Source organism: Notamacropus eugenii, chromosome 1 (assembly GCF_028372415.1).
Source record: "Notamacropus eugenii isolate mMacEug1 chromosome 1, mMacEug1.pri_v2, whole genome shotgun sequence".
NCBI lineage: Eukaryota > Metazoa > Chordata > Mammalia > Diprotodontia > Macropodidae > Notamacropus > Notamacropus eugenii.
Window position 1 is genome coordinate 623,148,598 of NC_092872.1, and position 26,929 is coordinate 623,175,526.

The following is a 26,929-nucleotide window of genomic DNA, read 5'->3' on the forward strand; positions in this document are numbered from 1 at the left end:
CTATGTGACTCTGGGCAAATCACCTAATCCTATGTGCCTTAGTTTCCTTATCCGTAAAATGAGCTGGAGAAGGAAATGGCAAACCACTCCAGTGTCTTTGCCAAGAAAACCTCAAATGGAGGTGAATACAACTGATGAAATGATTGAACAAGAGCGATGACAACAAAAAACAACTCCTTTGTCTTCCCTCTTAAGTTTGTCTCTCCTTCAAACTTCTGTTTCTGTCCTCTCAGGCATTTGGGCTTGTAATTTCAGGGTCACATTTTTGGCATTTCACTCTCTCTCAGTCCCTATATCTAATCAGTTGCCTCTACTCATTCCCATCTGTCCCCTTCTCTCTACTCATACAACCTCCTTGAAGCCCTTACCTGGACTACTGTATTAGCTTCTTAATTGATCTCACCAAAGTCCTGGAAGGTAGATGCTATTATGATCCCATTTTACAATTGAGGAAACTGAGGTAGACTGACATTAGATGACTTGCCCCAAATCATGGCTAGTAAGGATCTGAGGCTGGATTTGAACTCAGATCTTCCTGACTCTAGGTCCACTGCTCTTTCCACTGGGTCACAGAGTTGCCCAATCTCATTTTATAGAAAAGGAAACTGAGGTTCACAGAGAGAAAGTGAATTACCCAAAGTCACATAGGTAAAATGTGTCAGAACCAAGACTCTAACCAAAGTCTTCTGACTCCTAAGTCCAGGGGTCTTTTTCACTGCTCCATCACTCCTTCCCAGACATCAGGTATGCATATAACATCTCTCACACCTCGTTTTTGCTCAAGGAGAGGAGAAAGGAAGTGGGACAGTTTTGTTTGAGTTGGAGAAAATGAAAGCAAGGATTTGAAAAAACCTGTCTGTATTGTTGCTGATTCATTATCTCTGGGGATAAGAGCTAAAGTTCTGAGAAAAGTTGGCCATGGGTTTGTCCCATGAAAGATGGAGCCACATGGGGGCAGCTGGAGAGATGAGCCTTAGGTCTATCCAATTCTTTTCCTCTGCCTCTGTTTTCTTGTGGGATCAGGTTTCTTTCCCAGCCCTCCTTCCTTTCTCTCTCTTCTACCTGTCCATCAGTTAGTCTATGTCTCTAACACATAGACATATAGACATACCATGAGCACGGCAATGTTGCCAAGGTGCTGGCAGTACAGGGAGCTGACATTGGACTGGCTAGTGTGGAGCTGGCAGCCCTCAGAACTCCAGCCTCCTGGTCCTCCGGTTCCTTCCATGCTCCATGAAGCTGCCACAGGATCCACCCCTTCAGCCCAGTGCCTTAGGGAGACAGCCACTGGCTCTGTGAGGTTCCCAACACCACAGCCACCTAGGAAGAGAGAGACAGATTGACTGGGGAGGCTAGCATCTTCTACACATAGCTCCTGAGTACCTACTATGTGCAGGGGCTCTGTGCTAGAAAATGGGGAAATGCAAAGAAGTATAAGACACAACCCTTCCCCTTGACAGGCTTATGCTAGTTAAGGGAGAGGTGACACTTCTCCTTCAAAAAGTATTGGTCCAAATCTAGGCCACACTCCTAAAATGTAGTCTCTTTGAAAACAAAATATAGAGATCTCTAGGCATAGATTGAAAAATAATTCTATATAGGTGTCTTTTTTTTTTTTTACATAGATACCTTACTCCATAGATACAAATTGTAGACCCTCTTTATCTGCTGCTGTGAAAAACTCCAGCCCCCTGCGTGATGAGTCTCTTGACCTTTATTTAGCTAAGCTGGTCCTCAGGACCTGCGCACACACTGTAGCCCTGGGCCTGTGCTTGAAGCCTTTTCAGTTTTGCAAGTTCGTGGGCCTGCTAGAACCTGTAAGCTGGCAAGTCTTTCAAAACATCAGTCCCATCTATAACTTGGTGAGGCACAGAGGGACTTTAATGTGTTTTATCCATGTACAACATGACCGTATAAAATTCTCTTTGTGTGTGTATGCATATATATATGTATACATATACACACACATATATACATATATATGTGTGTGTATGTGTGTATATATGTATGTATTTTCTAGGGAAGGATTTTTTTTTTAACATTCCTCAATTCAAATAAAGATTTTTGCTCATCTTTATTGATAGTACTCTATATTACATACATTGCTGTTTTCTCAGAGTGCATTCTCTTGCATTTACTTGTATTCATACCACACATGTGATATGCACATAAAAAGATACATAACAATTCAGGGCAGCAAATGACAAAAGTCAAATAAGAGAGTCAGATAATTGGATAATTATTGCCATAGGAAGCTAGAAAAGGGAGAAATCACTGAGGACTGACATGATGAGGAAAGGCTCCTCAGGGATGTTAGGAAAAATTTTGGTCCTTAAAAAAATAAAAATATCAATAAAAATGAATGAAATAAAAAATTATTTTAAAAATGTAAGAGGAGTTGTAAAGAAGAGAGGGTTTGGAGAGGAAAGATAATGAGTTTTACTTTGGATGTGTTGAGTGGGAGAGACCTACAGGACATCTAGGTTAAGATTTTTAAAAGGAAATTGATGCTGAGAGACTAGAGGTCAAAAGTTTAGGGTAGATCTATAGATCTGAGGAAAAAACCTACATAAGAAGATAATTTAACCCATGGAAGCTGATGAGGTGAACAAGGGAGAAAACAATAGAGGGAGAAGAGGAGAGAGCCCAGGATGGAGTCCTGGGGGACACCCATGGTTAGTGAGCATGCCACCAAAGAAGCAAGAAGTGGGAGCTGAACAGTTAGAAGAACGGTGTCATAGAAACCTAGACAGGAAAGAACATTCAGGAGATGGGACTGCAGAGTGGGCAGGAAGGATGAGGAATGAGGACAGGTCATTAGATTTGGTGTTTGGTAGTTTTGGAGAGGATAGTTTTATATGAATGATGGTACCAGAAGCAGACTGCAACGAGTTTAGAATTGAGTTGGGGGAGAGGAAATGGAGATGCCTAGTGTAGACAACTTTCTCAACAAGTTTAGCTTCCAAGGGGAAGGAGAAATATTGATGATAACCAGTAGGGAAGACTTCCCCAACCACTCCACCCTACAGGGATCTCACAGAATCAGAATATCAGAGGTGAAAGGAAGCTCAAAGGTTATTTATTCTTTCACTTGAGCAAAAACAGATGGTACAACACACCCAACAAGCACTGACTTGAAGGTGGAGGACTCTGTACCTTTGAGGCAAACCATTCCACTTTTCTAACAGGTCTCATTGTTAGAGAGTTTTTGCTAATATTGAAGCAAAATCTGCATTTTTTGCAACTTTTACCCCTTGTTCCTGGTTCTGTCCTCTTGAATTAAGGAAAGCACTTTTAACCCCTTCCATATGACAGCCCTTCAGCTAGCATTTCCCTTCTCTTCTCCCCCCACCCCAGTCTTCTCTCTGGGGTAAACATCCCTAGTTCCTTCTATTCCTTCTTTCGTAGTACAGTTTTGAGGTTTCTCACTAACCTGATCACTGTTCAGTGGGTGCTCTCTGGCTTTATCAGGGCCCTACCTAAAAGGTAATACCCAGAACTGAATACCATATTCCAGATGCAGTCTGACTAGCGTAAGATTCCTTCCTCTTTCCGGATGTTGCTTCTGTTTATGCATTTTCTTCTTTGGTCATTATGCTGTATTGTTGTAGTCCATGGAAACCTCCAGGGTCTTTTCAAATTAAGTATGGTTTGGTCACCTCTCATCCCCCTCCCCCATCTTATACTTGTGCAATTGTATTTTTGAACCCAAGGGCTGAACTTTACACTTACACCTATTAACTTCCACTTTTTTTGATCTGGCTCATTTAGAAGGTTATTGCAATAGTCTAGACAAGAGGTAATGAATGAATGAAGCCTGCTGATCCTGTGGATCCTGATTATGCCATCAGCTATATTCTTTCTCTTTGTGTCATCCATAGATCTGATGAGAGTGCCATGAACGTTGACAAAGTCTTCTCCAACTCCACCACTCCTATTTTCTGGACTTGTTGTGTACTTCCTTTTGATCTTGTCTGATTCTTCATGATTCCATCTGGGGTTTTCTTGCCAAAAATATTGGAGTGGTTTGCCATTTCCTTCTCCAGCTCATTTTATAGATGAAGACACTGTGGCAAACAGTGTTAAGTGACTCGCCTAGGGTCACACGGCTAGTGAGTGTCTGAGGCCAAATCATTTTCCTTAATTAGTTGTTCTTTACTATTATTTAATTACTGTTTTGCTCTACGTTTAATGCATGTGTCCTGTTTTCCCAGTTTAGATAGTGGGCACTCAGTACTTCCTGTAGAATTGTGTGTATAGTGGTGGAGATGGGAATGCAGAAGGTGGAGTTGTGTTTGTGTACGTATTGGGGAAGGGACATTTTCACATGCAGTCCAGAGTCCCACAGCCCCTTCTGGAGCACAACACCTAATCTTGCCCAGGAGCTGCTCCATCTTTACTAAGGAAATTTTTCATCCTTTGCCCGCTTTGGAGAACCTCCCTAGGTTGCTTGTTTCAAGCACCAGGACAATCAGATGCTAGAAGAAAGAAGGCTGGGGGAGCACAGGATGCAAGGTACCCACCAAAAATCTCAGTAACAACCTCATCCCCCTTTGCCAAGCATTCTCACCCCCAAACCCTTGCTCATGTACATCTCATCTCATCTGGAATAGCTAGAAGGCATTACCCACTCCTCTTCACCTCTTAATCTGTCCTTCCAGTCCCAGCTCCCCCATTTCTTCTCTGAGGCCTTCCCTCACCACCACCCACAAGCCCACAATGATCTCACCCTCCTTTGGAGTCTTGGGAAAAGAATTTGGGGTCTTACTGGTTCCGGCAAAGATGACAGGAGTGGCCACCCCACGCCTTTTGCTGGGCCCTGAGGTTCCAGGGCGAGAGGTGTTGCCATGGCTACGGAAGAGGCGGCCATTGCGGAAGACGAGCAATTGCAGGGTGCAGTCTGGAGGAATTGGGGGGGCCAGTGCAGCCGGAGGGGATGAGAACAGGCTGGGGGGCAACTGGATGGAAGCCAGGGCCACACTATTCTGGGGAAGGGATACAGGGGTTCCTCAGAGATACCAAGGTTTCTTGGCTCTTTGGCCTCTTGACTTCATTAGCACCCACAATCCCTTGGGTCTTCCTCCCCACTCTCTCCATAAAAACAAACAGATAAACTCAGCCCTCAGCTCCAGTTTTGGTTCTCGTCAATCATCCACCCCTCTTCCCTTTTCTGGGCCTTATTTCTCCTCAGGATCCCTTATCTCACCCCATCCCCACCTCTACCTCTACCTGAAGCCAGTACCCCTACCTTGATGTGGAAGGTGGACAGGGAGATATTGGGCCGCCCAGTGGTACAGCGGAAACGTAGTTGTTGATCAGGTAGGGTCTCATGCTCAGGCTGGGGATCTAGTCCAGGGGTCCCTGGACGATGCCCTGAGACTGCTGGCTCCCATTTTTGGTAAGCTGTACAGCTAAGGCCCACGTAGCTGTGGGGTTTGATGAGGTGTGCCTCCAGTACCACATTCCTTGAATTCTGGGGATGAAGATCCAATCACCCCATAAGCTGAGATACCTCATGAATCCAAGTTACAGTGAATTGTACTTGCCCCCCTGCTCCAGCAGTCCCAAATGGAATGACCTATCAGAAAGTATTTCCCAGGGGTACTTGTGACACTCCCTCACCTTTTACATTAGGAGGATTCTCCTCAGTCTTCCCTCCTAATTCCAGTTCCTTCTAGGCATGGAGACCACTCCTCCCAACTAGCTTCCTCAATTTCCTTTAAGAGGTTTTCCTTGAGGACTTCAATCCATATTGGTTTGTGTCTCCTCTGAATTTCCTTCGTGAGTGTTAATCTCATCTCCCCTGACTGTACTGTAGACTCATTGAAGCCTGAGACTGCATTTTACACATGTATATCCCCCCACTCCCAAATACGTAGCTGACACAAAGGTACTCAGTCAACACAGTTTGATTGGTTCTCCTCATCCATGGAATGAAAGCATTGAATAAATGCTAATCCTTAAACTCATAATAAAGACTTGAAGAACTGAATTGGTTTCTAAGATTTTAGGATCCTCTTCTGCCCCCTTTGTTACCACAGAGATGTGCTGGGCGTGGGGGCTGAGGGCGACCCCTCCAATACGTTCCAGGGCTCCAATGATGCCGCTGCAGGCCTTGTCCTCTCGCTGGGCCAGCCATAGTAGGTGTTCATCGACAAGCATCAGGTTACTGGCCATGTCGACCATCACCTCCACCAGCTATTGGAGAGGGAAGGTCCCGTGCATTGGATGATGACATTGTAGGGAAATGGTTTGGTGATAAAGGCAGTCTTTGAAGGGTTAGGGAACTGAGGAGACTGGGAAGTCAGGAGGTCTAGGGCAGAACTGGGGCTTATAGGGTGAATCTTTATAGAAATCTTACCTCTTTAATCTGGTCAACATAGCCCAGAAATTTCTGGATCATCTGTGCCACATAGACCACATCCATCATGTCTGTGAAGCCTGCAGCCTCTGCCGTGTAGACACGCAGCTGGTGTGCGAGGGTCAGTGCATTGGAAGCATTTATAGGCATCTGAAGGAGGCATTGGAGTGGGGGAAGGAAGGTCCAGATTCCCCTCCCCCCCAACCTCACCCCACCTTGAACCAGAATAGTGAAGATGGAGAATTGCTCTGCCAGATCCAATCCTCTGCCTAGAAGGCTGTCTTTAATGGGTCATGACTCACAGAGAAAGACTGCAGGGGAGCAGGGCCCCTTCAACCAGCTGTTGCTGATGAAGCAACATCTCACCCCATGTGGTCAGCCCATGGATAACTAGCATTATGGGGCTAGCTCAGTCTCTAACCTCCCTGTACTCTACTCCCACACGCCTGAAGACAGGGAAGAGTCATTAGCCTAGGAGCATGGAGCTGCCAAGAGGTCCTTGGTTGTCCTGTTTCTTTCCTTGATCTTAGTTTCCTAACCCATTCATCTATTCCTTCAGCCTCCACTCCTGACTCTCCAGAGTTTCTCTACCATGTCACAGTATCCTCCTCACTCCTGAAGAGTATTCTACCTCTGGACTTTTCACACTGGACATGCACTCGTCCCCTTCTCCAGGTATCAGGAAAAAAATGGTAGTCCCTGTTCACCCCAATCCCTTCCTTCTCCATTTCATAGCCTTACCAGGACGAAGGTATAGAGCACACGGGTGATATCATTGGTGTAGAGGCAATGGGAATAGTCCCCTGGCTCCCAGCGGCCAGTTCGGTCACAGCGTCGAGAGGCCCTGGTGCCTGGAGTGCCTCCACTCAGAGGCACTGAGGTAAAGGGGTACTGAAGGCAGGACTGGTATGCTGTGATGCCTCCCAACGTTCGAGGCCACCTGGGAGAAAGGGAGCGTTGGGGACTAAGGGATCAGAAGGCCTGACCCTCTTTGTTGTAGTTAATCTCACCCTCACCCTTCTTCCCTCTCCTGTCCCTTAACATACTGCTATTCTGCTCCTGTAGCAACAAAGATGGGAAGTGGGCACACAGTGAAGTAGGAAAAGATACATCCCAACGTCCCTTCCCCTGTCTCCCTGCACAGGGCTCTTTGGAATTCTCCCATTTCTCAGGAGAACAGGAAAGATCAGTGGATTGGAGTCAGAGGACCTGAGTTTAAATCCCACTTCTGTTACTTAATACCTGTTATGACCTCAGGAAACATTTCACCTCCCTGGGCCCTGTTTCCTCATTTGTAAAATGAAGGAGGTTGGACTAGGTTTTTATCAATGATTTAAGCACCACAGTCTGGTAGATTGAAAGTAGAGTTAGGAGATAAGGAAAGAAACTACGTCTTGCTAATATCAGTACTAAACGTAGATGCATCAAGTGGTATGGCATCTAAATTCTTAAAGGAAAAGTTAAGTGAGTTATAGGAGGAAATAGCAAAACTCTACAAGTTGGAGACTTCAACTTTCCTCTCTCAGAAATAGATAAATATAACCACAAAATAAACAAGAAATAAAGAGGTGAACAGAATTTTAGAAAAAAGATATGAAAGACCTCTGGAGAAAACTGAATGGGGATAGAAAAAAAATATGCCCTTTTTGCAGCAGTCCATGGCACCTACACAAAAACTGATCATGTATTAGGGCATAAAAGCATCACAATCAAGTTTAGAAAGGCAGAAATATTAAATGCTTCCTCTTCAGATAATAATGCAATAAAAATTACATTCAATAAAGGGCAGTGGAAAGATAGATTAATTGGCAACTAAATAATCTAATCCCCAAGAATGAGTGGGTCAAAGAATAAATCAGAGAAAAATCAGTAATTTCATTAATGAGAATGACAACAGTGAGACAACATACCAAAATTTATGGGATGCAACCAAAGCTACTGCTTAGTACTCTAAGGGGAAAATTTGTATCGCTAAACTCTTACATCAATAAAGTAGAGAAATAGCAGGTCATTGAATTAAGATGCAATTTAAAAAACTAGAAAGAAACAAATGAAAATGGAGTTAGGAAGAATTGGTTTCAAGTCCCTTCTACCCATATCCTGGCTGTGTGGGTGGCTTTGATAAGTCCCAACCCCTCTATGCTCTAGGGCTCTCTAAGACCATATCAATTACTTTTTTTATATCCCCAGCTCTTAGCACAGAGCCTAGCACATAGTGAGTGCTTAACAAATATTTACTGATTCATTGATTTTGGGCTGCTGTTAGACAGGCATAGGCCATCGGCCTATGGGAATAAGGAAATGATAATCTCATTATGTCCTGCCCTGGCCAGAGTATTGTGTTTGCTTCTAGGCACATTTTAGGAAGGGCACTGGCAATCTGAATGATATCCAGAAGAGTGCAACTAGACTGGTGAAGGTCATTCCATGAAAGAACTAGTCAAAGGAAATGGGGATGTTTGGCTCAGAGAACAGTAGACTCAGGGAGGACATGCAAGTTGTTTTCAAGGATCTGAAAGGATGCCATGTGGAAGAGGAATTAGGTTTGTTCTGGTTGGCTTCAAGAGGCAGGGCTAGGAGCATGGGTAGAAGATATGAAGTAAAAACTCCTTAAATGTGATGCAAAGAAAAATATCCTCAAAATTAGTTAAAAGTAGAACAGATTGCCCAGTGGGGGAAGGGGTCATGGTGGGGGTGGGAGTTGGGTTGCAGATCTTCCTACCCTTGCTGGGTAGATTATACTGGCATGGGTTGGATTTAATGGCCCTGAGCTCTCTTCCAAGCCTGTCATTGTGTGATTTTTTGAGTTCTTTTGGTGTAAGATCGCATTTTAGATTTCTTTCATTTGTACATAGCTTAGAACAATCCTCAAATTTTTATTATAGGATCTTGAGTTCAAAGGAGACTTAGAATTCATCTGGTCTCACCCCTTAATTTTACAGGGTAGGAAACTGAGGCCCAGGGAGGGGAAGTTGCTTACTCAGCTTCATATAGCTAGCAACTATTGAAGCCAGGATTCAAAGTGAGGTTCTTTGAGTTAAAACCCAATACTTTCTCCACTGAAATAAAGATGCATGATGCACTCAGAGTGCTAAGTAAACACTGTTTATGGGACTGATGAAAAATAAAGTCACTTCTCCATAAGAAATAGTAAATTCCAGGGGGAAGATGGAAACATAGTGGGATAGTTTGGAGGTATGACACCATACCTAAATTTCCTCTTGGAGGGGATGGAAGAGGATGAGGTAGAAGGGACCATGCTAAATATATTGGAAATAGATGTATATTTTTTGGGGGGGTAACCCTCTCCAGTTCAGCCCTCAAACCTGAAGTCTCCCCGGTTGTTGGTGACTCTCTCGGCAGGGCAGTAGGAGGCTGAGGTCTCCAGCACTACGATCTCCACCCTCTTGCTGGCGTTGCCTTGGGCAGTAGAGACGGAGCATTCCCATTCACCCGATGCCCACACATGGATATGGGACAGAATTAGCTCACTAAGGAAGCACAGGAATTTGTGGTTATGCTCTCCAATGAAAAGAAATCTCCAGTGCTGCTTCTTCATTTGGGTAGGGGGTCTCTTTACAATTTTGGGACCCTCATTGGCATTATTTCTGTCAACTCTTTTATATCCCTTATGACCTCACTCCCCAAGTCATGGGCTCTCCCAGAACCTTCCCTATATAGGGGCTCAAGACCTGACTGGTCTTCTAGGCATGGTCCTTTCTTTACCTCCCCCTGTTCCTCACATTCTCACCTCTTAGGGGAATGTTGGTGAGCACTTCCCCTTTCTTAATCCCACCCTGGGAGGGGGGGCAATCTTCATACCTGGTGATGAAGGTACAGTCATGGACCAGGCTCTCCTCTAGGATGACACCTGCCTCCTCATCCCCCTCCACAGGTACCCGGTTATGGTACCAGCGGATGCGGGTACTACTGCCCAGGTAACTGGCGGTACACTGGAAGGGAAGCCGATCACCTTGGAACACCACCTGGCGCAGCGAGGGGATCAGGTGGTGAGTGTGCAGCTCCAGGGCACCCGCTGTTGTGGGGGGAGCAGAATCACAGTGAGGCCTATGGGCAGAAGATAGGACTGGAGGGCAAATGGGGAGCTTCAGACCCAAGGGCAGTCGGCAGAAATATGAGCTTGACTCCCTCCACCTGTATCCCATAACCCACTGAGCAGGGAGGAGGAGAGAAAACTGGGCAAAAAATGAGACCAGTAGTGAAGAAAAGCCCAAAAGAGTGCCAGGCAGTCATCAAACAATGATAAAGGCTATTATCTGCCAGGCACTATGCTAAGTGCTATGGATACAAAAAGAAACAAAAACACTGTTCCTGCCTTGAAAGAGCTTACATTCTAATTTGGGATGTATATAGCACTTACTATGTGCCAGGCACTGTGCTGAGCACCATGCAAATACTATCTTATTTGATACTGACAACAACCTTGGGAGGTAGATGCTACTAATATCTCTATTTTACAGTGGAGGAAACTGAGGTAGGCAGAGGCTAAATGACTTGTTTAGGATCACACAACTAGTAACTGTCTGAGGCTGGATCTGAACTTAAGTCTTCCTGACTTCAATATATAAATAACTATTTGTAAAATTATGGGCAGGGCTTGGGAAAAAATGGGAGAATGAGGATAGTCAGAGACACCTGGGACAATGTATAGTATGGTAGAAAGAGAATGGGTTCTAAAGTCAAAGAATCAAAGTTCAAATCCCACCTCTGATGTTTACTACCTGTGTGACCCTGGGTTAGTCATTAACTCTCCCTGGGTCTCAGTTTCCTCAACTGTAAAATGAGTGGGTTGGACCAAGTGGTCATTGAGGTCCTGTCCAGCTTCAGCTCTGTGTTCCTGGCATGTCTCCGGTATTCAGTAAGGGGAGTGTTGGGTGTTTTAAGTTGGATAAAGGATTCTTCAGTCTAGAAAGGACCAAGAAAGGTTATGATTTATGTCTACAAAAATATAAAAGGCACAGATCGGGTGGACAGAAAGGTAGTCACCAAATACTAGATTTTTGAATCTCAAAAAAGGTAGTTTTGTAATTAATGTAAAGAAGTAGTCCTATACATAGTCCACTGTCAGTCAGCTAACAAGCTTTCTCCAAAATGCTTCAAAAAAGACAGAAATAAATTAATGAATGACAGCTCCAGAGTGGGTTATTAATGGAGAGTAGGATGTTTAGGGGTAACCTTGCCCTTGAAGTTGCTATATTTTGAGAGAAATCTTAAGAAATTGAACCTGAGGTATCATAGGAGTTTAGAGCAGGGCTGGAGGATTTCTCTGGCAAGTCAGGAAAGGCTAGGAGTTTCTTACCACAATGGAGTTGGGTATCCTGAAGACCTCGAAGGGACTGGGAATGGAGAGAGCTGGGATAGGCACAGAGTGTCCGCTCAGATAGTTGCACAGAGTGATTACGGGCCCATGGCAGTACCCAGTGTAGGTGGCAGTCACAGGTCAGGAATTCCGTGCCAAAGTCCCTAGGGTTGGTGAGGAATGAAGAGGGAAATCATGGTAGAAGGGGAGGGAAAGGGGAGCTTGAGACTATGATCCACAAAGGCCAACAAGTGAGGAGCTCATAGGGATAGGTGGGTGGGTGGACTTTTGGTCAGCAGGAAGGTAGGAGTGATGTATGTCTGAACCCTCCCTCAAAATATGTGTGGCTGGAAAAGAACAGGAATCAGGAAAAAGTTTGTATGTTCACCAGGGTCAGCCCAAAAAAACTGCAAAGTAGGTGGTATATATGAGAGACATCATGTAGTAGACAGATAGTAACATCACAGGCAGGAACACTCAGGGTTTAAGCCCTGCTTTGAAGCTATACTAGCTATGTAGCACTGAGCAAATTGCTTAAACTCTATAAGATTATAAGTTGCAGAGGTGTCTATAGGCATTGGGAGAGGGAGTTTCTTCACTGGGAACTCTACACCAATGAAATCATTCATCCAGTCTCCATCCCTAGGTAGACCATATCTTCAGGGCTTTATCATTCCTTTTAGCTCATATCTCCTGCCCTGGAAACTTGCCTTCCAGTACCTGCTAACAAAAGCCTGACACATCATCCTGATCATTTGTGAGAGTCTTTGCTCTCAGCTACTTCTCAATTAATTCCTTATGGTGTGGGATGATAATGGCTTCAGGTACCACCACTCTGTCTCAGGGGAATTTGCAGTTTAATAAGGAATCCTTTGGGACCTGAAAAATGAATCTCTAATGATATCATGCTTTAAACAGCATGGCAAGCAGAAATGGGGATACTTTAGGGATGGACCTGACTAAGTTGTCCCACATATATACCCTATGTACTCACTTGGATGGTCCTGATGCCCACGTTTGTGCTATTCCAGTAAAGGAAATGTATTCTCACTTTGTGGACAAAGGAGGGGAGGAAGGATTTCTCTTGGAAGTCAATTGGGCTGAGATAAGATACTTACACAACTTTCAAGGCTGGAAGCTCATCAAACACCCCAGTGGGTAGACTAGAGAAGATATTCCCAGACATGTTTCTATGAGGGAAGAATAGTAGGAATGAGTTGTGAGACCTTGTTAGGTCAAGGAATTCTTATTATTTTCTGTGCCATAGACCCCCTTGGCAGTCTGGTGAAGTCTTTGGACTTCTTGGAATGTTTTTACATGTACAAAATAAAATACATAAGGTTACAAAGGAAACACTGAAATACAGTTATCACAATATTAAAAAGAATTTTCAGGGACCTCAGGTTAAAAAATCCTTGCCTTAGGGATGGGAGTTGAGAAGGGGTGAGATTCCAAAGAACCAAGAGATTCAACTTGTTGGAAGTCCTCTCTTGTTTTATCTTAGTCCCTGTTACATCTTTCATTTGGTCTTTCCCGCTGTTGTCTTGACCATTTCCCCCTCGATCCTCCCCTGCTCCTCTAGCTTTTTCATACTCACAATCGGAGAAGGTTGGAAAGGCCCTGGAAGACTCCAGAAGAAAGACAGCCAATTCGGTTGTTGGAGAGATCTCTGGAGAAACAAATACAGCATTAGGAGGATTTATCAACTTATAGGTGGGTTGGGATGGGGGTGAGGGGCACAGGAAAATAATCATAATAATCCACATACATATGATGCTTTAAGGTTTTGCAAAGGACTTTGCATATGTTATTCTTTTTGAGGGTCACAAGTACCCTCTGAGGTAGGTAGTATTTTCCTGTTGTGTGAATGAGGAAAGTGAGGGTCGAATTAGTGACTTGTCCATGGTCTGTGAGTGTCAGAGGCAGGATTTGAACTCAGACCTTCTTAACCCCAAGTTCAACATTCTGTCCACTTACAGAAGCAAAGGAAGGATTGGGGAGAGAGGCTGGTGCCAGATCTGGGCTTGAGATACTTTTTCTGTACTTTGTGATAGTAAGGGTGTTGAATATCTGGAAGGAAGGCAGGGAAGGGAGGCAGAGAAGTCACGGGCACTCACAAGCGCTTTAGCTCTCCCAGTCCCAGGAAGGCACCAGGATGCACTGTACTGATGAGGTTGTTCTTCAGGTCCCTGGAAGAAGCAGAGGGAGGAAGGAGTCATTATAACCCCACCCCTCATAAGTCTTGACAGGCCTCCCCAAGGCAGGATATTGTTCTCTCTTCCCCTAAAAATATCAGGTTCCCTCATGCATTCTCTAGACTTTTTTTTCTCCTGCTTTTTCCCAGCCCCAAAGCTCCTCTCCATTTCCCACAGGGCAGTCTCCCTTTCTCAGCATTGCCTTCCTCAGTCCCTTTGATCACTGGCCAATCAGAAGTTATAGAACTTAATTTTGGAGAGGAGAAGCCAAAAAGGCAGATAGGGTCAGGGAATGAAGTAGGTTGTTAGTCAGCTAATGGGATTCTTCTCCACTGATGGGAGAAATGGTCCTGGGCTGTTAGATATCTTCATTTATTACCTCCCTTTGACAGATAAGGAAAAAGAGGAACCAATAAGTACCTGGCTCTTAGTCACAAAGCTGATTGTGGGGGCACAGAAGAGACCTTAGGGACTATCTAAAACCACCTCATTTTATAGAGGAGAAAAAGCAGTAAGCTTAGTCAATCAACAAACATTTATTAAGCACCTATTATGTGCCAGCCCTGTGCTAAGTGATACAGAGAAAGGTAAAAGAAAGATCCTGCTCTCAAGGAGTTCACAGTCTAATGGTGGAGACAATGCGCAAACAAGTATAAACAAACTATATACAGGATAAATGAGAAATAATCGACAGAGAGAAGGCATTAGACTTAAGGGATCAGGCAAGGCTTCCTGTAGAAAGTGAGATTTTAGCTGGAACTTGAGGGAAGCCAGGAAACCAATAGGCAAAGATGAGGACAGACAGTACTCCAGATATGGAAGACAGGGAGATGGAACCAAGATGGTGAAGTATTAGGAAGCAGTATGGTGACCTCACTCCACAAATTCCTCCAAATAAATCTAGAAAATGTACCAGATAGAATCCTGATGGGGCTATCCAGAAAAAGTTACAGCGAGTCATTAGTCCAGCCCAGCATTACATAGGGATACATGCAGAGAGGTCTCTGGATACTAGTGGTGGAAGTCAGATCAGGAACACATGACATGTGGAGCACTGTACCTCTCAGGGAGAGGTTGTGCACCAGGACAAGAGGATATTCCAGACTCATATCAGGGTATTACCAGGTATGGACTCATACTGGGGCACTGGACTCAGACAAGGGAGAACTGACAGCTTTGCTACCCAACACCCAATTCCTGATGACTGATTCAAGATAGAGTGAGAAGGGAACTTTCTCAAGGGAGTGGTATTCCTGTGTAGGGAGGTTCTGGGCAGCTTCCAGGAAAAGGAGGAAGTTCAAAATGCAGCAGCAGCAGCAGGGTGAGCAGTCTCAGCTCATGGTCTCACTTCAAGTATCTAGCCCAGCCTGCAGGGGAATAACCAGGCAGGGATCCCAGACCACGGAGGAGACTACACTCAGAGCTGCCACTCTGACCAACAGAGCTGTCCCAGCTGTTGTTAGGAATGGAGTCCAGCAGCCATTTTACTCTTGCATATTCTTGACTCAAACTCAAGTCAGGAACTTGCAAAGCTCAGATTGGGGGTATAGGGGTAGTTCGGCAGCAATCAGATTTTGTTCTGAATCAGACCACTCTGGGAACATCAAAAGGTTGCAGGTACCCAGCCTTATCCCTGAGATCCTGGAATATTACAACACTTAATAGCCCAAAAAAACCAAGTATGGGGAAAGCCAGTGGAAATATCCAGTCATTGATGGAATAACTTGTTCAAAGAACAGAAATGAGGTCAGTATCACTGGATTAAAGAGAACATGGAGTGAGGAGGGAGGAAAGTGTAAAAGGTAAGAAAACTGGAAAGGTAGGTGACTGGTTCAAGGTTCATATAGCTAGTTTGTGGCAGACCTAGATTCAAACCCAAGTCCTTTCACTTTGACTGTGGCCTTAGACTCTGCATTTGAGTGTGAGCTCCTTCAGAACAAAGACTGCTTTTCTTTGTATCCCCAGAGCTTAGCACAGTGCTAGCACATAGTAGGTGCTTAAGAAATCTTAATGCCTGACTGATTTTAATTCCACTGTTCTTTCCATAATACTGTCTCATAGTTACAGAATTTCAAAGTTAGAAGGACTCCAGAGATCATCTAGCCCAACCTTAACCTAAGTAGGAATGAAGACTGTCAGAGTTGAAAGGGACTTTAGAGACCAGTCTATTCCCTTCATTTTTACAGATGAGAAGACTCAGAGATCTGCCTAGGGTCACAGAGTTTCCTCTTTCCAGTTTGCTCCTGACATATCCAAGAGCTTTCAGCATTCTTTTTCTTCTTCCATAATTCTCAGGTGACATAAACATTAAATATTAGGTGAGAGAAAAGGGAACAAATGATTTTGCAATCTCCAAGTTGTATTCAGTCCAGGAAATTTACTCAGAAAGGTCACAGACCAAAGCAGAGAATTTGGATTTAGCATCTGCTGAGGGACATCCTGTTTTCTAAGCTTATATGAGGCTCCAGGGACAGAAATCTTTCCTAGTCTTAAAGTTCTCAGTCTGTGGAAGCACAAAAACCTAGTCATGAAAGAAAAGAGAATGGAACCTTGGGGCATTTAGACCCTGGCTCTTGTGGATGGTGACCAGAACCTCAAACAATTTCACTGTGAATAATCCACTCCCTTTCTGAAAGACTCATCCTCCTTCCAGGAGGCAGACAGAGACCCATGCAGTCCTTAGCAACTAAGGAAGGGTACGGTGCTGAAGGGACAGCTCCCACACCTGCAAGAACCTGCTTGGCATGGGCAGGGCCAAAACTCTCCTCCTCTTTTAGAGCAGACAGAGGTACGCAGCCATTTTTCCTGCAAGAAGGATGGGCAGATGTGACTGTTCATTCTTCACTTGTCCACTTTCCCCTCCCTTTCCTTCTTCTTCTCCTCCACCACGTTCTGGAGGGTAGAGAAAGAATGGGGGTTGGGGGGGTGGGGGAAGAGGTACCAGCTGCCCTGAGCTCACTCAGCTAATATTCTCCTGGCCTCAGCACCTGTTGCTGGCGGCTGTCACTGTGGGCACTATTCATATCCTCTTTGGAGAAAGTCCAGTGTCCTCACTCCCTCTTCGCCACTCAGTTGAATTTATTTCTATTTTCTTCAGTACTCTTCCCTTTTGCTCCCTGTGCCCTCACCCTCTCATCTAGTCAAAACAATTAGGAGGTTTTGATACATTCATTCATTCAATAAGCATTTATTGAGCATTTACTACATGCAGCCGGCACAGTGTTATACACTGAGAAGAATAAAGACATTCACAATTGTTTAGTGCTTTATCATTTATGAAGTGCTTTCTGAAAATGACTTTTCAAAGTAGGTGACATCAGTATTATTTCCTCTATTATACAATTGAGAAAAACTAAGGCTCTTCTCAGAGAGAATAAGTGATTTGTCCAATATCATGGCGCCTCAGTCACATCAACCACAAGTCAACAAGCATTTATTATGTGCCTACTGTGTTCCAGGTACCATACTAAGCACTGGACATAAGATGCATTATGATCAAGGGCTACAGCAGAAGGCAGAAAGACCATGTATTATAGTAGGAAAAGCATTGCTCCAGGAATCAGGAAGTCTAAGTGCAAGCTCAAGCTTTACTAGGTGAGTGCTTGTCCTGGGCAGATCACAACTTCTCTGAGGCTCAGTTTCCTTACCCATGAAGACAGTTTGATAGAACTCCCTGCCTCAGAGGGTTGTGGTGAGTAAAGTTTTATATGAATGTAAATTATTATTCACCAAATGGCAACATTTCCGAATTGGAAGGGACCAGAGAGGATAACTAATCCTAACTGCATCTGAACAAGAATTCCCCTCCACAATATGTCAATCAACAAATATCTATCAAATGCCTACTATGTTCTAGACATTTGACAAGTATTGGAATATAAATAAATAGAATGAAGCAATCCCTACTCACAAGGAACTTGTATTCTAATGAGAAGCCGAGTATGTATACAAAAACAAGTAGAATAAATAGAAAGAAAATAAGTATGAAAATACATTAGTTAAATCAAAAGTAGTTTGAGTGGGAGGACACACATTTAGAAGGATCTACAATGACTTCATATAGCTTGTGGTGTTTGAACTTCATATTGGAGGAAAAGAAGAATTCTATGAGGTGGTGGTGAGGAGAAAGCGTATTCCAGGGATGGGGGGAAAGGCCAGTTTGGCTGGATAGTACCAGTGTGAGTTGGGAAGTGATATTCAAATGAGCCTGAAAAGATATCTTGGGGCCAGTTTGTAAAAGTCTTTCCAAGCTAAAAACCTAGAGACAGTAGGAAACTGTCAGAGTTCATTGAGTGTGAGCAACATGGTCAGATCTGTGCTTAAGGAAAACCACATTGGCATCAGTATCAGACAGTCAACAATTATTAAGTTCCTACTATGTGCCAGTCTCTGTGCTAAGTACTGGAGATACACATATAAATAAAATACCCCCTACCTTCAAGATTTAACTCAGGGGCATGATGGAAAAGTGCAAGAAAGTCCAAAGGCAGTACAACTTGTGGAAAATAGGGAAAAGACTGTGCTGTGGCTTCTCCTTAGATGGATGTTTTGGAGTTCATGGCTTTGCCCTCCAATCAGAGGATCTGATCAGAGGGGCAGAGATTACTGATGAGGCTGATTCAATCTTGTAAGATAATGAGATTTACACAAGACAATGAGATAGTGGAGTGGTGAAAGAAGAGGCAGAGAGCCCAATTAGGAGACTGTTCCAATTCACCTAGTGAAATGATGAGGGATTCAAGTTGTAACTATATGAGGAGAGAACATGAGTCTGACATGAGAGATGCCCTGGAGGTAGAAATGACAAAATCTGGAAATTGTTTGGATATGTGAGATTAGGGTGATATAAGGATAATGCATACCAAAGTTATGAACCTGGGGGGACTGGAAGTATAGTGGTGTCTTTGATAGAAACTGGGAAGCTTGGACTGGGGGAAGGTGGGAACAAAGATCATGAGTTCAGTTCTGGACATGCTGAGCTTGAGATATCTCTGAGACATACAGTTTGAAAGGTCCAGTAAGCAATAAGGACTGCAGGTTTGGAGAGAGACTGGAGCTAGAAATATGGATCTGTGAGTGATCTGTGTAGATATTATAATTAAATCCAAGGGAGCAGATGAGTTTGCAAACAGAGAAAGAGGGTATGGCTAGGGTTTCTTAACCTTTTTTTGTGTCACAGTCATTAGTCAATAAATTTTTATTAAGGACCTACTAGTTGCCAGGCGTTGTGCTAAGTGCTGGGGAAAAAATAATAGTTAAAAAAGGAGCTTAAAGTCTAATGGGGGATAGACCACACAAAAAAGGAAGTTGAAAACAGATGTGTGTGTGCTCCAGAGGATACCTTGCTGGGCATGATGGTTGTGGAGTTGAAACCAAGCAGAGTAACTAATGGTCAATTTAAAAAATCTTTTAAAGACAAACTGCCACTTTGTAGTGACTCCTCCATCTGGTACTAGTGGCCTTGATTTTTTTAACCCAAACAAGAGTCTTTACACTTGGTTGCTTCTACCTTAGTAACATCTCTATTACCCCCTGGTGCAGGCCCTCATCACCTCCTACCTGAACGACTACAGGAATCTCCTGACAGATCTCACTACTTCAAGTTTCTCCCCATTCCAGAGTTCATCTTCTACTCAGCTGTCAAATTGATCTTCATCAAGTACAGATCTGACTAGGTCTCCCCCATACCCTGTTTCAGTAAATTTCAGTGGCTCCCCATTACCTCTGTGATCAAATAGAAAAAAATCCTGTGTTTGACTTTTAAAGCCCTTCCAAACCTGGCCTTTTCCCACCTTTCCAGTTTTCCAGTATATATTACTATGGGCCAACTCCATTGGCCTCCATGCTGTTCTCACAAGACATTCCAGCTTCTAACTGTGGACTTTTTCACTCTTTGGCCCTCATGCCTAGTACTCTCTCCCTCATCATCTTTGCCTCCTGGCTTCCTTCAGGTCTCAGCTAAAATCCCACCTTCAGCAAGAGGCCTTTCCTGATCTTCCCCAATTCATTCTGTACGTATCTTCTTTGAACATTGTTTGCATGTTGTCTCTCTTAGATTGGAAACTCCCAGGGGCAAGGCCCAAGTCTGCCTTTCTTTTTATCACCAGCAACCAACACATTGCAGATGCTTAATAAATACTTGTTAACTCGGCTTTCTTTGACAGGGCTATAAGAGGGAAAGTAGGTACACAGTAGAGTACCATGCTAGCTCAGAGGGGGAGAGAGAGAGAGATCACTTCAGGAGAAAGGGGACTGGTGGAGTGTTCTGTATGTCCAGGATGCCATGGCAGATAGGATGAAAACTGCCTACCTAATCACCCCCTCTATCACACTCCAAGCAGGTTCTGGGCACTGCCCTCTCAGAGTCTCTAGGGAAAATCTCATATCCAGGCAGGGGTTAATGAAATCTACTCTGTCCTATTGGGGGAGGGAGTGGGGAGGAAGCTGGGGTCAGTAGGGGGGAGGCCCTGTTCCTACCAGAGGCATGTTTTGCAGAGTTGCACAGTCACTAAACAGAAATAGCTGGAACGAGCAATAAAATACCCCACCCAGTGCTTCCCATCAGCAGGGCACTCACATAGCCGACCACCACCCCTGCCCTCCTCCTCCTTTGCTGGGACCCAACCCTTTCCCTCTAACCTCATCACTAACCCTGAAAGCTAAGCAGATAGAAGAGAGGGTGGGGGCAGGAAGCAGCCAGCGCCAATCTGCCCCCGGAAGGGAAGGAGTCAAGGGAAGCTCTCAGGAGAAGGGACAGACATGGAGATGCCCACACACACACGGTCCTGGACCAGATCTCTCACATACAGATATGCACAGGATCCATCCATGCACACAGATCCTGGGCACACACACTGCTCTCGGAGTCCAATTCCCCATCTTTCCAAGGGGCAGCCTGGTCTGTCTCCCTCCCTTCTCCACTCCAACATTCCCTGGGGCCCAGGCATTTGCCCCCTGGGCCAGTTGTGCAGTCTCAGACTTTGCAAGGGCCTGGCCTCCCACCCCTCTGTAGGGGGGTAAGGGTGGGGGGAGGACTGGCAGAGGGAAACACATTCCTCATTGTGTCACTTCCCTTCATGGGCTGCCAAGGGGCTGAGGCCGCAGCCCCTTCCCCCTCCGCCCCCCACCCCTTCCCTCTCTGCTAGCCAGTATTTATTCCCATTTCCTCCCCCAGCCCCCACCCTGCCTGCCCAACTGATGCTTTGCAGATGGGGGCTGCCCCTCTGCTTAGTCCCCAGTGCCTCTTCCTGCCTTTGGTTTCCTGCATGCAGCCTTTAGGCATTTGGGGGCCTCTTGGAGCCCAGCGGCCTGGGCTGGGGAACCTCATATTCGGGGGAATGGCAGTGGGGACAGCCCCTTTCTGTGGGGACCATCAAGACCAGTAGCTAAAAGAAGGGGAACTTGTGGCCTGGAAATGGGCTAAGCCCATGGTTCCAGACAGAGCTGCTGCTAGCACCCAGATAATCATCTGGATGCCACCTGCCTGGGACACAGCTGAGTGGTCAGCTGGGCCCTACCAGCTTGGGTAGAGGATTTGCATAGACTCCTAAAATATCAGAGCTGCAAAGACTATTAGAGATCATCTAGTCAAGGGATTCTTGATAAAGTTCAGGATGTTTGTGAACTTACATGAAGGAAAAAATTACATCTTTATTTCAACATGATTGCTTTCCTTTGTAATCTCAAGTCTTTCATTTTATGCATTTGAGAACACTATTCTGAGAAAGAGGTCCATAGACTTCACCAGACAAATCCTTGACACACAAAAAGGTTAAGAATCTCTCATCTAGATCAACCCCCTTATTTTACAGATAAGGAAACTGAGGTCCTCCAGGGAGTAGGAGTAACTTACCCACAGTCATATTCAGTGGTACAGCCGGGCCCAGAACCCAAGTGTCTTGATTCCCAGTTCCTGGTTCTGTGCTTTTCCCCTCCCCACCCCACTCTCTTTTCAGAAAGGTCTCCCTTTCCTCTACTCTCATTCCCTCCCCCTTTACTAACACACACATATGGCTTTCTCTGTATCTTAGATAAGATGGAATGTGTCAGTCAAACTCTTAGGAGTGTACCTCACTTATTAACTGTGACACCACACATCTTATACCTTTACAAAGGGAGCCATAAGCCACAGGCAGAAGGAGCCATCCCTCTGACATTCTAGCCTCAGCTCGTCAGCTCAGATGGGTGGAGTGGCCCAGAGCTGGCTCCCTCGAGCCCCCACAGACCTCCCTGCCTGTGAGTTTGGAAACCAAATTACAGGGTCTGAGGCCACAGAACAGCTTCCGCTGGGGCCCTACAGGACTTCCAGGGTTAATTAGAACGTGGAGACTGGCTGACAATTGGTAAAGAACAGCGCCCTGGGCACCCACGATCTGTATGTCTGGGAACAAATCTTCAGGTGGCAACTGTGAAAGCCAAGTGTCCTGGCTCCTCCTCATGGTCAGGGTCCCTCTCCAGGCTCTCTGTCCTTACAATCCTGGGAACATCTTGCCTTTTCTCAACGCCTCCGTTTTCCCTCCTGATCCCTGTTAGCTTCTCCACGAGGGTTTGGTGGAAGCTTCTTTCCCAAATTCCTCCCTAGTTAATATGGGGGTGGAGGAAGGAGGGAGGCGGGAAAGACAGCAGAAGCATCCTTATATCCCTGCCCCCACCCACAGGCTAATAGAAACCACCTGGTCTGTAAGGAACACTCTCTCCTCCTTCCTTCAGCACTGATTCTGTTTCTAATGAGTGCCCCAGCACCAGCCGCATACCAGCCCTCAGGGCTCATTAATCTCATTAGGCAGCTACAAATCATTATGGGGCCCACCGAGTTACCTTCCCCAAGCCCTTTTCCTCTGGTTAGACACGCGTCTGTGTGCGTGCATCGAGGAGCAGGAGCATATAGGAACATGCTGCAAAGGCACAGAGGGAAACCAGTGACCCAAAGCATTCTTTTCCCTTTCCTTGATTCTCCCAGCTGTGGTCCTTGGGACCCTCAGTGGACTGGGAAAAGTTCCTGGGGGGTCACCGCATTCAGTGTTCATAGAGTTAGAGTTTACAGACCATTTTGTCCAACTTTCTTATATTCCAGATGAAACACTGAAGCGCAGAGAGAAGGGTCTTCCTCAAGGTTACGCAGCTAGCGTCAGAAGCAGGATCTGAACCCAGGGCTTCCTAACTCCAGATTCAGCAAACTATATAAATCACCTATTACTGGGAGCATAGTTTAGTTAAAAGAATCTTGAATTTGGAGTCTGAGGACCTGATATCTTCTCTCAGCTCTTCTATTTTACCACTTGTGTGACACTAAACATTTTATTTCCTTTCTTTGAGCCTCGGTTTTCTTCTCTGTAAAATGAAGAGGTTGGAACAGATGTTCCCTAAAGTCCTTTCCTGCTACAAATTCTCTTAATATTCTCCTGTACACTTCTGGCATAGGGAATCACCACCATTAGGGGTAGTGTGTGGGAGGATATAAAGGAACAGAGAAAAGAATTTTCAGTCTAGCAACAATTTTAATTTCATGTGAAAACTGCCTGAGACTAGACTGGGTAGGTGGATTGTAAATAGGACACATTCCAGGGGAGGAGAGGAGGGAGCAGCCTTCTTTTGCACAGAACCAGGCTGAGCCCTTCTGGGTGGTGGGTGCCAGAGGCTGCATCTGAATTGCTCCTCCTCTTGAATGTTGAGCTCTGACCCAGAGCTCCCCAGATGAGACTTCCTGGCCAGGAATCAACTAAACTCCCCTCCCCTTTTCATATTTTTCCAGTCTCTGTGGTTCCCATCCAAAATCAAAGCCTTTGCCAACAAAACTCTGTAAAAGAAGTATTCTTAAGACGATGGGGGTATTTTTCCCCTCTCCTTTCACAGCACAGACCTCTGGAGATCATCCCAGACATTTTTCCTGTCTTTACACACTCACCTTCTCTCCCACACTCATACGGATGTGAGTTACCCTCCCTTCCCTGCACAGACCAGGACCTGTACAACTAAATAGGAGGCTTAAGGTTGTCCAGTGGGACAGCAGAATAAAAGACCAGAATAAAGGACCAGAATTTGACTTGTGGTAGACTGATGGACAGAGAAAGCTATCAGTTAGGAGCAGCATACTATAACAGGAATATTGTTAGACTTGATGTCAAGAGACCTGAATTTGAATAGAGGGTTTTAACACTTCCAGTTTTCTGACCTGGATCAAATTACTCTGAGACTTAGTTTCCTTACCTGTAGAATGAGGAGATTGGACTAGATCATCTCTAAGGTCTTTCTCAGGGTTAATAGATCATTAATATAATAATTAATTAGCTCATTAATGAGCTAATAGCTCATTAATAAGGCAGCAGACAATCTAGGAAGGAGAGCCCAGGTTTCAGGCACTCTTCTAAAGTTAGGAAGCAGCGACCTAGATTCCTAACTGCTTGCGTAGAGAGAAGTAAAGCCACTTGGTCAGCTTTTGGCAGCCAGAGATAGTTCTAAAATCTCCGCTTTTGTGTCTTCTCATTTTCTCTGTCAAATTATTTTAGGCTTATCATAGTATAAGTCTTAGAGAATGTACCAGTTCATGCACACACTACATTTTAACTGCAGAGATACATTGAATAGATGCTGACTGTAAACCTCCCTCCCCCATAAATATGCCCACATTTTCATACATATACACACCCGAATACTAGACATATACATATTCTCACTATATCCTGATCTGCAAACATAGCCTTTGCTCATGGCACCCAAACTCATTTCAGACTTTTTTTTTCCCCAGCTCCGTCCTCTCTCTCTGTATCCAACTACTTCTGCATTCCAGATTTCAAAGATGTCAGAGGGAACTGATCAGTTTTCCCTGATCCTACCAGGACCTGAGCAGGCATAGTTCTGGGGAAGAATCCATTTGATGTTCTGTGGAGGAGTGATGGGGATAGAGAACAGGTAAGGGAAATGAGAAATTTTGAGCTGGAAGGGATTGTTACTGCCTGGTGTTTGTTTCAGTAGAGTAACAGTTAAAGGCATCTGACTTACAAGTCACATCAATAAAACTTTAAAGATCACCTTTTTGGTTGTTGTTCAATGCTTTTTCACCTCTGTCTGACTGTGACACCATTTGGGGTTTTCTTGGCAAAGACACTGGAGTGGTTTGCCATTTCCTTCTCCAGCTCATTTTACAGATGAGGAAACTGAGGCAAAGAGGATTAAGTGACTTACCCAGGATCATGCAGCTAGGAAGTATCTGAGGCTGGATTTGAACTCATGAAGATGAGTCTTCCTGACTCCAAGACCAGTGATTATCCACGCCACAACCTAGCTGCTCTAAGATCATCTTTGCATTTTAGTAAATATCTGTTGAATTAATTTTATTCTCAAACCCTCATTTTACAGTTGAAGAACTAAGACCCAGGGAGGTGATGGATCTAGGTCACAAGACCAGATTTCTTGAAGTCGTTTTCATATAAGCACTGATTCAGTTCAACAGAACCTACTGTGTTTCAGGCATTGTCTAAGTCAGGGGTGGGGAACCTGAGACCTCAACGCCCTTTGTCAAAGGGCCACACTTGAGGACCTAGAGGTCACGTGTGGCCTCGAGGCTGTAGATTCCCCAACCCTGGTTTAAGTGATGGGGGTACAAAGATTAGAATGAGCTGCTCTTAAGGAACTTACTTTCTACACAGAAAACGCTAATACCGAATAGGGAGTGAACAGGACAAAAAAAGAGATCCAATAAAATATGCAAGGATTATTCGAGATGGAAGGCAACACTAACTGGGGAGTTTGTGAGAGATGAGGGTGGTACCTGATATGAAACTGGAGGATTCTGATAGGTGGGGATGAAAAAAGTGTGAATTCCAAGTGTGGGGCTGGGAGACAGGGGGTCAGGGGGTCAGGATTCCTTGTGCAAATGTACAAAGGCAAGAGAGGGAATGCTGAGGTCAGGGAGCAGCTGGAAATGGGCTGGAAAAGATTCTCAGAGGGGAGGAATTTGAAACAAGACTGGAAAGGTAGGTTGAAATCACATTGTATATTAAAGCAGAAAAGGCTTTTGTTCTCTTTGCTTTTCCTTAACAAATTTCCAGCAATAAATATTTTCCTATTTTCCCTCCCTCTACCCTTTAGGCCATCTGACTTAGGGAATGTCTTTAATACTTTTAAGGACTTGTAATTTTCATCCCTCTGGGATCATTCTCCTTCTACCCATGTAGCCCTGTCTAGGCCTTGTTAGGAAGCCTTCTTGAGTTGTACCAGACAAAAACATCCTTTGAACCATTCTCATCCTTCTACAGGAAGCCCCTCTTAATTGCCCCAACTTCTAGCACTACACCTCCTTAACTACCTTGTCTTTCACCTTTGTTCAGTTTTCAATCATGTTCAACTCTTCATGACCCCATTTGGGGTTTTCTTGGCAAAGATACTGGAGAGGTTTGCCATTTCCTTTTCCAGCTCATTTTACAGCTCATTTGTTTGAGGCAAACAAAGTTAAGTGACTTGCCCAAGGTCATACAGTTAGTGAGACCAGATTTGAACTCAGGAAGATGAGTCTTCCTGACCCCAGGTCTGGTATTCTATCCACATGGCCACCTAGCTTCCCAGTCTTTAGCTACCTTGCATTTATTATCATTAGACTGATCATGTTTTGTCTCCCCAGATAGAATGTAAGCTTCTGGAAAGTAGACATTGTTTTATTCTTTGTATTCGTAACCCTATCACAGCACCAGATATGCTGTAGGTACTTAATAAATGCTTGTTGTTTGATTCATTTCTAGGCAGCCAGAGGGATGAACCTCTCTGGACTTAGCTAGTCTGACAAGAAAGACTGTATTTTGCATATACATATGCAAAGCCTTCACAGCTGGGCAAGACATGCAAGAGTTTGTGTTTTCCTGAAACAGTCCTCAATAACCTATGGCCACTATCACATGATGATAAGGGACAGGAGGGAGAATATGAAATAGAGATTGCCAGAGTTGTAACCAGAATGGGGTATGTGAGCCTTTGCTTCAGAGCACCTACATGGAAGGGAAGCAGGATTTCTTTTTGCAACCATGAAAATGCCTCTGAGTTGTATCTCACAGTCAACCCTGG

General features: G+C 44.7%; 1 protein-coding gene across 6 annotated transcripts in view; it reads right to left on the minus strand.

The window, feature by feature from the left end:
• ADGRA2 (adhesion G protein-coupled receptor A2) overlaps positions 1-26,929 on the minus strand; it is a 59,699-nt gene that overhangs the window by 5,804 nt on the left and 26,966 nt on the right. For 4 of the 6 annotated variants that reach the window (XM_072635195.1, XM_072635198.1, XM_072635193.1 and 1 more), the window contains 12 exons: positions 13,799-13,870; positions 13,279-13,350; positions 12,800-12,871; positions 11,682-11,845; positions 10,184-10,397; positions 9,688-9,852; positions 7,103-7,301; positions 6,362-6,511; positions 6,037-6,198; positions 5,249-5,473; positions 4,730-4,985; positions 1,112-1,320 (listed from right to left, as the gene is read on the minus strand). In XM_072635195.1, coding sequence (XP_072491296.1) covers positions 1,112-1,320; positions 4,730-4,985; positions 5,249-5,473; positions 6,037-6,198; positions 6,362-6,511; positions 7,103-7,301; positions 9,688-9,852; positions 10,184-10,397; positions 11,682-11,845; positions 12,800-12,871; positions 13,279-13,350; positions 13,799-13,870 — 1,960 coding nt within the window. Of the gene's footprint in view, positions 1-1,111; positions 1,321-4,729; positions 4,986-5,248; positions 5,474-6,036; positions 6,199-6,361; positions 6,512-7,102; positions 7,302-9,687; positions 9,853-10,183; positions 10,398-11,681; positions 11,846-12,799; positions 12,872-13,278; positions 13,351-13,798; positions 13,871-16,601; positions 16,730-26,929 lie in introns of those variants that run through there. The other 2 variants (XM_072635197.1, XM_072635194.1) reach the window with 2 other exon arrangements.